Source organism: Zea mays, chromosome 10 (genome assembly GCF_902167145.1).
Source record: "Zea mays cultivar B73 chromosome 10, Zm-B73-REFERENCE-NAM-5.0, whole genome shotgun sequence".
NCBI lineage: Eukaryota > Viridiplantae > Streptophyta > Magnoliopsida > Poales > Poaceae > Zea > Zea mays.
This window is the reverse complement of record NC_050105.1, coordinates 142,636,462-142,646,985: the sequence shown is the minus strand read 5'-3', so window position 1 is coordinate 142,646,985 and position 10,524 is coordinate 142,636,462. Positions and strand designations below refer to the sequence as shown.

At 47.5% G+C, this 10,524-nt stretch overlaps 2 protein-coding genes across 2 annotated transcripts; both read left to right on the top strand.

Moving 5' to 3' along the window:
- The first annotated feature begins 1,752 nt into the window (after positions 1 to 1,752).
- LOC100192766 (uncharacterized) lies at positions 1,753 to 7,997 on the top strand. Its single transcript, NM_001137962.1, has 12 exons — positions 1,753 to 1,975; positions 2,096 to 2,212; positions 2,317 to 2,379; positions 2,466 to 2,499; positions 2,586 to 2,708; positions 2,864 to 2,926; positions 3,011 to 3,104; positions 3,541 to 3,586; positions 3,706 to 3,773; positions 6,657 to 6,705; positions 6,796 to 6,861; positions 7,688 to 7,997. Exons 1-12 carry the CDS (start codon positions 1,919 to 1,921, stop codon positions 7,718 to 7,720), a joined length of 813 nt encoding a protein of 270 aa, NP_001131434.1. The 5' UTR covers positions 1,753 to 1,918; the 3' UTR covers positions 7,721 to 7,997.
- LOC103642018 (uncharacterized) lies at positions 3,778 to 6,650 on the top strand. Its single transcript, XM_020545669.2, has one exon. The coding sequence runs from the start codon at positions 6,080 to 6,082 to the stop codon at positions 6,560 to 6,562; it is 483 nt and encodes a 160-aa protein (XP_020401258.1). The 5' UTR covers positions 3,778 to 6,079; the 3' UTR covers positions 6,563 to 6,650.
- Positions 7,998 to 10,524: the final 2,527 nt, after the last annotated feature.

Sequence of the window (10,524 nt, the reverse complement as noted above, 5' to 3'; positions counted from 1 at the left end):
GCTCAAAACTTCGCCTTACCCGAGACTGCCCTCGGACGAGGGCAACACTTGGGGAAATCCTCGTCCCGCCTGAGGTCCCCTCTTCGTGGAACGATTGTTTCCGTCTCGCTCGAGCCCATCTAGGACAGGAGGACAATCCCGAGCTCGACTTCAGTCAAAGGTCATGGGAACCGCAGAGACATGAACATCCAACGCAAATACCTACCCCACATGATGCCACAGTCAAATAGGAGCGATGGGACCGCGGTCCCATCCACTTTCACCAACTCGATGACGCACGTGCGGGAATAACAGCCACTGCTCCCCCACGCCGTCTGTTGAATTCAAACAACTCCGGATGGGACGTGCATATAGAGTACGGTCTCACCCTCGAGAGGGAACTCCGCCTCGCCCGAAGTCGGCCTCAGCCTCGGAGAAAACTTCACCTCACCCGAGCTCGCCCTCGGCCAACTTCCCCAGCAATTGCCCCCGCGAATCCCGCAGGAGGCCACTCCTTCAATTGTTCCCTGCACGACTGCACGCCCTAGAGGAGGCTCGACCATGGCCTTGGGAGGACTTCCATCTCGCCCGAGCGTGGTTGCGGCCTTGGTAGCATCAACAAAAGGACGACCGACATCACCAGAAGCTACAGAGCTGACGACAGGATACTTTACGGATTGCCCATCGCCTTTTGCCATGCTTACCACTATGCTAACAACTATGACTCAGACAATGCCTTGATCAGGCAAGCTTGGGTACGCGTCCGAGCCCCAGACCCTGGCCTCGGCTCTCTGCTCGGTCAAAGATGCAAATACAAAGATCAGACGCCCTCTTACCGGCTCAAGTCAACAGTAAGTACAAAGGCTACACCGACAACCATACAAGCTATAGGGCTTGGACATGTCTCCTCTCGAATACACGACAAACCATGACACTCCTGGTAGCCCTCATTGAGGCTATAAATAGAGGAGCCCAGGGCTTCGTTCAAGAGGAGAATACTTCACGGTTTTCACCTCCACACTGATATTTGCACTTGCCTCAATTATATGGGGCTTGGGAACTTCTCCCTCTCCCGACCAGCTTCTATCCCTACTACAAGCACTTAGGTGCAAGTAATATAAGTGCCATCCTCTCTACTGGAAGTAGGACATTCTCTTGCCCGAACCATGATAAAGACTTGTGTCTTTTTGCATCACCCATATGGACCTGAGCATGCAATATTAATTCGCTAGTCAGTAGGATCCTCAGGTCAAAACAGAAAACACAAAATCTCACTCACTCACACCTCATGTCCGCATTGACCGTGCTTATATATAATAAACAATTTAAAACGCATAATATATTGAGCCAAACCACAAAAAACTATGACATGGTTTACATTGTTGTATTTCAACACTATTTCTAAAAAATATGATATTTTTAGAGATGACATTATCATGACAAATACAAAATATAATATTATAAAACCATGGTTTTGAGAAAACAATGTTGTAGATAGCCTAGGCAAAGGTTCAGTTGTCACAAAAAGCACCAAAGTTAAATGGGGAGGAACGAATTCTCTTGTGGGCTCTATCTGAATGGGCCGCTTGGTGGCCGTTGTTTTCTCGCAGGTAAACGGGCATGAAGGCTGGGCCCTGGCCCGTGCTCTCTTCCTCGTGGTGGGCGCCGCCACGACGCGTGTTGGTGTTGGGAGGACCGAACCCTCACCACCCGCTCCCAGTCGTGTCGCCACTCGCCGCCATCCGCTCCGCAGGTCACGTGAAAAGCAGTGCAGGCGCAAGGGCACCGCCGAGGCAGAAAAGGGCGGATAAACTGCTTGAACTGGAAGCGACCCTAGTCCAAACCACCGCACCGACACCGACTCCGAGCCCCGCCGCGCCGCGCTACCTCCGCTCCTCTCTTCGCCCCTGCCGGCGTCGAGGCCGAAGCGAAGGCGAGCATGCATCACGACCCCAACCCCTTCGACGAGGGCAGCGCCGAGGACAACCCCTTCTCAGTGAGCTCAAACCCCTTTTTTCTATTCCTTAGAAAATTTTGCTGCCTGCCTAGGTGGTTTGGTAGATCTGAAGATTTTAGGTGAGTATCTATCTGACCAACCGTCACTGTTGCGTCGCAGAATGGAGGAGCCGGAGGCGGCAAGCAGCAGTACGGCTTCCGGCCGACTGAGCCCGTCGGGTTCGGCGGCGCTAGCAGGGGCGACGCCGTCGTTGACGTCCCGCTCGAGACCATGGGGGTAGGGCGCTTCATCCACACGCTGCTCCTTTTTTCCTCAGTTGCTATTTGCTACTCGCGTGCTAAACCCCAGTATTTTGTGGTCGGTGTGGACGCGCAATGTAGGACTCTCGGAGCAAGGTGAAGGAGCTCTCGTCGTGGGAATCAGATCTGAAGCGGCGAGAGGCGGTGAGGTTTTGTCCTCCATTTTCACTTCCAACTTTTAGTTGGCTGTTTGATCGGTGGTGTTCTCATGGTTTCTGTTTCCTCTGTAGGATATCAAGAGGAGGGAAGAGGCGCTGAAGAATGGTGCGTGACTATATTTTCTTTCTGGTGTCTGATTGTGACCGGTGCTTGAGTCGTCACTATATTTCCTCCCATTTTGCTTGGTGCAGCTGGCGTGCCAATGGAGGAGAAGAACTGGCCACCATTCTTCCCCATCATCCACCATGATATTGCCAATGAGATACCAGCAAATGTGCAGAAGTTGCAGTATCTTGCATTTGCAAGCTGGCTTGGTATGTTAGTAGTAGCAAGTCATTTTCTATTTAGGTGGGTGGGGGGGTGCAGAATCAGGCAATTAGGACTACAAGTCTACTAGATACTATGCTGTATTTTGAAGGTGGCTAGCAGTGATTGGTCATCCTTTTTGTTGTGTTAATATAAATTGCAGGAATTGTGCTTTGTTTGTCCTGGAACTTCGTTGCTGTCATAGTCTGCTGGATCAAGGAGGGAGGTGGGTTTCATGGTTATCTGCAAATGCTGGTGTACTCTATACATTGTGCTTGCATTAAATAGTAGGCATATCTTATGCTTGCAGATTCAAAGTTGTTTTTCCTTGCAACAATCTATGCTTTGCTTGGAATTCCTCTGTCATATTTGATATGGTACAGGCCACTCTACCGTGCAATGAGGTATGCTGTGACCATTTTTGAACTCTTTACTGTGGATAATTTCGCGTCATATACGTTTTATATGTGCCCATCCTAGAGCCTTTTCATCAGTGCATATTGCAAAGCATGTTCTAGTGTAAATTAATATGTGCACATCATAGAGCCTTTTGCATCAGTGCATATTGCAAAGCAAGTTCTTATGTAAATATAATATATGCGGACTTGGGAAGTGTAGTTACTGTTTTCTTGTACCAATTATTGGGGCATGGTATTGTCCTATTATATTTAGGCATAAAACATTGGTGTGGCTGCGAATTCTAGTATAAGATTGTTAAGGGAACTTGACTATAGTAATGATATACTCATATACATTTCTGGAGCCAAGATGTTTACATCTATAAGGCTTTGCTTTGCTGCATGCTGCTTTGTATTTGACACTCATTAACTTGATAAACAGGACTAACAGTGCTTTCAGTTTTGGATGGTTTTTCCTGTGTTACCTGGTAAGTTCTAATTTGCAACTTTATTTTGCATGATTAACATTTCAGTTCAACTACTTTAGTAGTTATCACTTATCATTTAGCGCAGATGATGTCATTTTTTGCAATTATGTTTGGTGCAGATCCACATTGGTTTTTGCATAATTGCTGCCATTGCTCCACCAATTGTATTTCATGGGAAATCATTAACGTAAGTTTCCCACTCCTTTATCTATTGTAATCAAAGTCATCAGTTGTTATTGGCTTGGGTAATGTGGGTAAGCATCATTGCGTAGATAGCCAGTGATGTTGGCTGCTGGAAAAGGAGAAATCGATAATCATAGATTGGGATTACAGAACTTTTGGGGAGAAACCAGGTTGATTTTTGCTTGATCATAACCCATAGATGGCTTACCCTTTTATATGGATTTCTACCTTCCTAATAAACAAGATCACTATAGATCGCAAGAGATTACTCCCTAATTTTCAGATATAGGATTCCAAACAAACAACAATTAATGATAATCGGGCATGTGTGTGGCACCTTGTTGGATGGCTGGCCCTTGCCCATATGATTGGTATAAGGTATATATAGTTAGGTTCCATTACTTGGTGCTTATAGTTGAGAATTTTCTGTAAAAGGTCTGAAATAAGTTCTTTCATATGCCTCTGCAAGGTCTGAACCTGAAATAACTCAGTAAGTTGATTAATTTTATGCTCTTTTAAATGATATGGCCAGTCATGTGCCAGTTGAAGACCTCATTTTTCCTCTGTAATGTCTGAATCTGAAATTTGACAAAATTTAATTAATTTTATGCCCTTCTAAAAGAACTAGAACAGGCGGCGCTCTTACGGGCGCCCCATCAAGAAAATGCACAACTTCCTATGGCTAAGGTCAGCGGCTACTTAGGAGTTTGTTGGATTCAATAGCAATAGATATACATAAGTGGTAGCTTCCAGGTTCTCATCACAACGCACAGAACATCATGCAAGGATCGGTCATCTCATCAAGCATGTAGTCATCTGTGTCTCTAAGTATCACAGAGACCTGCACAAAAGAAAATCAAGCACTACACAATTATCTTCAAATTAAATTTGTTCCTCTTATGGCAAACTTGCGTAAAGTTCGTATGGAAAAAGTACAGACCGCGCTGGTGTTCTTTGTGCCTTACACCAGAATAATATCATCAGCAGCAATTCTTTCCTCCACAACTTCATCAGTATGTCCAAGGAATGATGAAACAAACGTTTCTTCACCTTCCATGTAATGTACTCACCTGAAAGGTTCAATTGTCAAGGTACCTAAAATCCTAATAATGGTTTATGCCGTGCTCTCTGCTTTCCAAAATTTCAAATTATACAGATGTATTGGCATTTCTAGGTACATAGTTCTAGGCATAACATCTATCCAGGTGCATAGCAAAAAACTACGAATATTGAAAATCCAAAACATCCTCTAATTTGGAACGGAGGAAGTAACAAATATTTTCTATGAAACTGTTCACTCCTATTTATACTATTCAAGCATACATAAAGCAATTTGACCTTACATTGCTAACAGTTCTGCTGTTTGGTTTTGTATCTTAATTTTAATTAATAAGTAAAAACAGTTGGTTACCATAGCTGCACCGGTCGCTTTGGCAACATGGCACAATCTTCCTTGCGCACATGCTTTACTGTAATAGCTCCAGCCTCAACCAAGTACTGAAATATGTGCCATGACACGATAACAAAATGACACTTAGCAGCCTGTATGTGTAAAGAACACTTGAACGATTCACACCTTCAGTTAAACAGATCATAAATAAAGAAAATTAGCACCAGCCATAGGTACCAGTAACAGGGTAAGAGCAGCCAAAGCCTGACACCATTGGTTCAGCCTCCAGACCCTGAACACAAGAATGATGGCCAGTGAATTCGCACAGAAACATACGTTGTACGTGCTAGAAATCAAGAACTGGGGGTTGTGGCAGTGTGCAAGTGAAGTTGAAAAACAGATGCAAAACACTCAAATGCCAAATATGTAACACCCCGTCCAATCCCTGGACCGGTGGTACTTACTCCTGGCAGCTCTCTAGGATCATATATTGTCCCCACAGACCAACACTCGTCTTTTGTGCACACTTTGTCCTCACTCATGCACACTCGAGAAAACTTCCTGGTCGGTCACCCATCCCAAATGGCTCTAAGCCAAGCACGCTTAACTTGGAGGTTCTTTCGAGGTAGACTTCCGAAAAATAAGATGCACCTTGTTGGTATGATTACTATTAATTCTATTAAGCCTTGGGCCAGGACATCCCATCCCAGGGGCCAGGATATCACAAAATACCTGTTGTTCTGCTGCTGACAGCCGCCCGGGCTGTCGGACTCAAGCTGGAAGGGTGGGGCCATAGGGGGCGGATTGGTGGTGGTTGGGGGGGGGGGGAGCGAGGCTGCGGCTGGCTACCCGTCGTGAGCCGCGGCCTCAAGGTCTCCGTCGGGTGTCACGTGAGAGTCGACAGCCTTGTTATCCTCCTTATGGAGGTGGTCCACGGAGGCAAGGGACGCCTCGCCGAGGCGCTTGTGGCGATTGATGTTGGGAGAGGGGCATGGACGGCGTCGGTGAGAGTGGCGGCGGTGGGAGCGGTCCCGATCTGCCGACGGGGAGGGAGCGCCTCCGCTCGCACTCGCGATCCCTGTCTGTGTTCCGGCCCACTTCGCCATCGAGAGAAGGGGAAGAGAGGAGCTAGGGTTTGCGAGCAGGGAGTGACGGATCCGGAGGGAGAAGACACGGTCACAGGCACCGCTCACTGGATTGAAGTGGGTTCACGGTGGAGGAACAGAGAGGCGAACGATGGGTTGATTCCCGAGAAGGTAAAGGGCTTTTTGCGAAATGTTCGGGGGCACGTGCCATCACGCGAAACGTTCGCTCCTCCGCGAAACACGCCCTTAGCAGCAGAACTGCTTGTTGATATATGCTTTATTGGGTCTGTAAATTTGCTCTTAAATGTATTAGCTTGAGTGGATGGTGTGTGAATTCATAGCTTACCTATTTTTTTAACATCAATGTATTATGCTTAGTCTGACGCATAACTTTTTTTTTTATTCTTGTCAGTGGTATTCTGGCTGCGATTGACACTTTCTCTGAACATGTGATAATTGGGGTAAGCTGAGTGGTGCACACACTTTTCTTGTCGGATATCTGTTGTCTCCCAAATCTTGGGGTGATAAGAATTAATACTTCCCTGTTTCAGATCTTTTACTTTGTGGGGTTTGCACTGTTTTGTCTGGAGACACTGCTGAGCATTGGGGTTCTTCAGGTATGAAAGTTTTTTCCCTCAACAATCATCACTCTGCTACCTTGGCATTTCAATGTTTCTACAAACTAGTGGATGTTCCATTGTGCAACAGCATACTAGATCAGCTCATCAGCAGTCCTTTTTTGGTATGGAAATCTGAAGTTTGCATTCATATAAATATTTTATGGACATTAATGTTAGAAAAAAAGTCCACATACACCCTAAGGTATCCGGGTGCTTACTTCACCCGCTCAACCTATAAAACCTGGTATTCCACACACTAAACTATGCAATACCATTTAGATGGGCCCCTGAGGTGGTTTTGTGGTGGTATGCCACGAGGCCTGAGGCCGCCCCACTCCTCTGTCCCGCCCACATGGTGGCCCTGCACGAACGGCCTCGGTGTAGTGCTGTGCAGATGACGGTTTTGGTCTCGAAGGTGGCTTGGACCCTGCAGAAAGAGGTGGTCCACAGTATTTTTGACTTAGAGAATTAACGGCAGGCTTGCCTTAGAGGTGGTGTCATTGGGCAGAGAGGAATGTAACAGCGGCAGTCCCAGCTACTAAGCTTGCAGGAGGTTCTGGACTTGGCCCCACGTTCAGGGGTCAAGGGGGGCATTTCATTGAGAAACATATTGCTACCAATTTCTTAATGTCTGATTTGCCAAACGATATGTTTGGTTGACTTGATATTTTTATCGAGTCTGTCATTTGGATGAAAAAAATACCGTTTTCTAAATATTTATGGACTCAGCGTAACGAATTACTCTTACAACTTGTTGCATCTGATACCAATATTACAGAATGCTAAAGCATAACATTTGCTATCTGTGTCTTGATGTGTGCAGAAAGTGTACATGTACTTCAGAGGGAACAAGTGAAGCCAGTCATGATGGAGAGTTACGTTTGTTGAGAAAATTTGGAGTTACTTGTGGCTACTTGTAGCACATGTTCATTCGATGGTTTTGTGCATACCTGTCAGTACACCTTGAATCTATAATTTCTTATGTCAGTTATTGGTGCCGAGAATTGTTTTTTTAAGGTGGTATGGGAGTATAGGTTTGCTTACGGATGGGTGCTGTGGTTCTTCACTAGCTATTCTTGAAACGCAGAAGATCATGCGCCCAAGTCATGTTTCAGAATTAATTTACTGTACTCATACATGCTATCGTTCCCCTTTGGTGCGGCGCCGTAGCTGCCGACGGAACTGCAGTGGCATCAGCACACAAACAGCTATACCTTAAATCATAAAGGAGCTTATCCTCCAACAATAGTTCTGGAACGTGTTTTAGCGATGGAAAACAAATCACGTTGCGAATCAAGCAGTGGGAAAGGATCACGATGTCCAAAAGGGGGTGAATTGGACTTTTCTAAAAATCAACACTAATTAAAATAAAATCTAAGTAAGAGCTAAGCAAGAGTAACTTCACCTAACAACTAGCACTAAGATAATAATATTAGAAATACAACAATGCTAAGACAATACTTCAAATACTTGCTAAATAAATACACAATGTAATGCTTTAATTAAGTGCGGAATGTGAAACAAGGTTTAGAAGACTCCTCCAATTTTTCCCGAGGTATCGAAGAGTCGGCATTCTCCACTAGTTCTCGTTGGAGCACCCGCGCAAGGGTATTGCTCCTCCTTGGTCCTCGTAAGAACCAAGTGCTCACTACGAGATGATCCTTTGCCACTCCGGCGCGATGGATCCCTCAAGGCCGCTTACAAACTTGAGCCGGGTCACCAACAAGATCTCCACAGTGATCACCGAGCTCCCAACACCACCAAGCCGTCTAGGTGATGCCGATCACTAAGAGTAACAAGCCGTAGACTTTCGCTTGACCAAGAGAAGCCTAATGCAAGTGGTGTGTGCTCTAGGTGGCTCTCGCTAGCGCTAATGAGGAACAAATGCGAGATTAAGATTCTCTAATATCCTCACTAGGCTTTTGGTGCTTGCAATGCTCTACCAATATGCTGGAATTAATGTGGGTAGCAAGACATTGAATATGGTGGAATTAATGTGGGTAGCAAGACATTGAATATCCCCCGTGTCCACTAAAAGAGTAAAAGACCTCACGAAAGGCCCAAGGGCCCAATAAATCGTAAGGTCATTCTTTCGTGGGCCTGGGGAGAGACAACCAGCAGAGCAGATCGACATGAGGCCGGATGGATGCAAACCCGGACGATCCACAACGTTGAGCGAATGACCACAACAGAGATCCGACTTTCCCGCGCTGGAGCCCCCACGCAACGGAGCCATGCGAGGATAAGTCGGCAGGGTTACATGGAGATAAACTCAAGCAGTTCACTATCTTCTAGCTACTCGTTGTTATCATATCCACGTGTATTGCCCCACGGTCGAGTATATAAGGCCTAGGGGGCACCCCTTCAGATCGATCGACCCTATTACTTAGCCACCCACGTCAACTCTCTGCACTCAGAGAGCTCTCTTGTAACCTTGTCCACCAAGCATACTCCCCAGGACGTAGGGTGTTACGCATCTCTAAGCGGCCCGAACCTGTAAACCTTGTCCACTGTCCCTCGTGCAATCGGCACGAACCATTTTGCTACAGTTGTCGACACCGTCCTACTCCTAAAAACACCTTGAGGGGCAACCCCGGGTCTGCGGTCGGACCCAAAACACCGACAGCTGGCGCGCCAGGTAGGGGGTGTGTCGACGATCCAAGCTAGCTCAATGGCCGTCACCTTCTACAGCAAGATCACCCTGCATCCCGGATCCGTATTCTGCTTCGGAACAATCTCATCTGTAGCGGATGAAGAGGGAATTCTACACTGTATCGCGGATCCGCCGGAAAAGAAGTCTCCTCCAACGAACTCCGAAAATGCCGGAGAGGTGCAACTTCCAGCTCTCCGGAAAAAGATCGTCTCCGGAAAGTTGGGGGCCGAGGGCCCGCTGACCCGAAGAACTCCACTGTCTACTTCCCCGACAAAAGAATGGACGCAGATCGCGAGGAAGAAGGAGACCAAGGGGAAGCAAGTTGTTCTTTCCGTTCCTCCGCCCTCAAAGGAGAACGGAAAGAAGATCGCCACGACAGCAGCACCATTCTATCCCGACGTCCTCTTCATCGGGAGGGTGGAGCCACCTACCGTCTCCGACGACGAGCCGACTGCACCCGGAAAAGAACCGCCTCAACGAGAATCCCGCCGACGGAGGAACCGGCGCAGGAACGTTCGACGACATCACGCGGCCGGAGAACGGGATCCGGAGCAACCTGTCTCGCGAGACGAGGTCTCGGAGATAGGAGAAACTCCGGAAGAGCGCGTCTTCAGAGAACGAAGGAATTCCCGACGACGTGATCGCCGCCGGGCTCAGGAACAAGCCGAGCAGGTTGCAAGGCAACGTCGGGAGAATCCATTCTTCGGGCGCAACCTGAACCCTGACTTTGCCCGAGCCATGAACACGCCGAGCGAAGTCGGAGGAGTATTGGCTCGGATAGCTGATGGACTCCCTCGGACTCCCGACGCCGAGGGCTACCGACTTCGCTCGAACGATCTTCTACCACTTGCTCACCCGTCGAACGATCTACGACATGCCATCAACAGTCGCCGAGACGCGCGAAGCTCCATTAATGCTTCGCGCGAACGGCGGCATGAGAACGAGATCCGCCGCCGGGAGGAGTACGACAGGGATCATGGTATCCCAGCTCAGAGCCAGGCCACCAG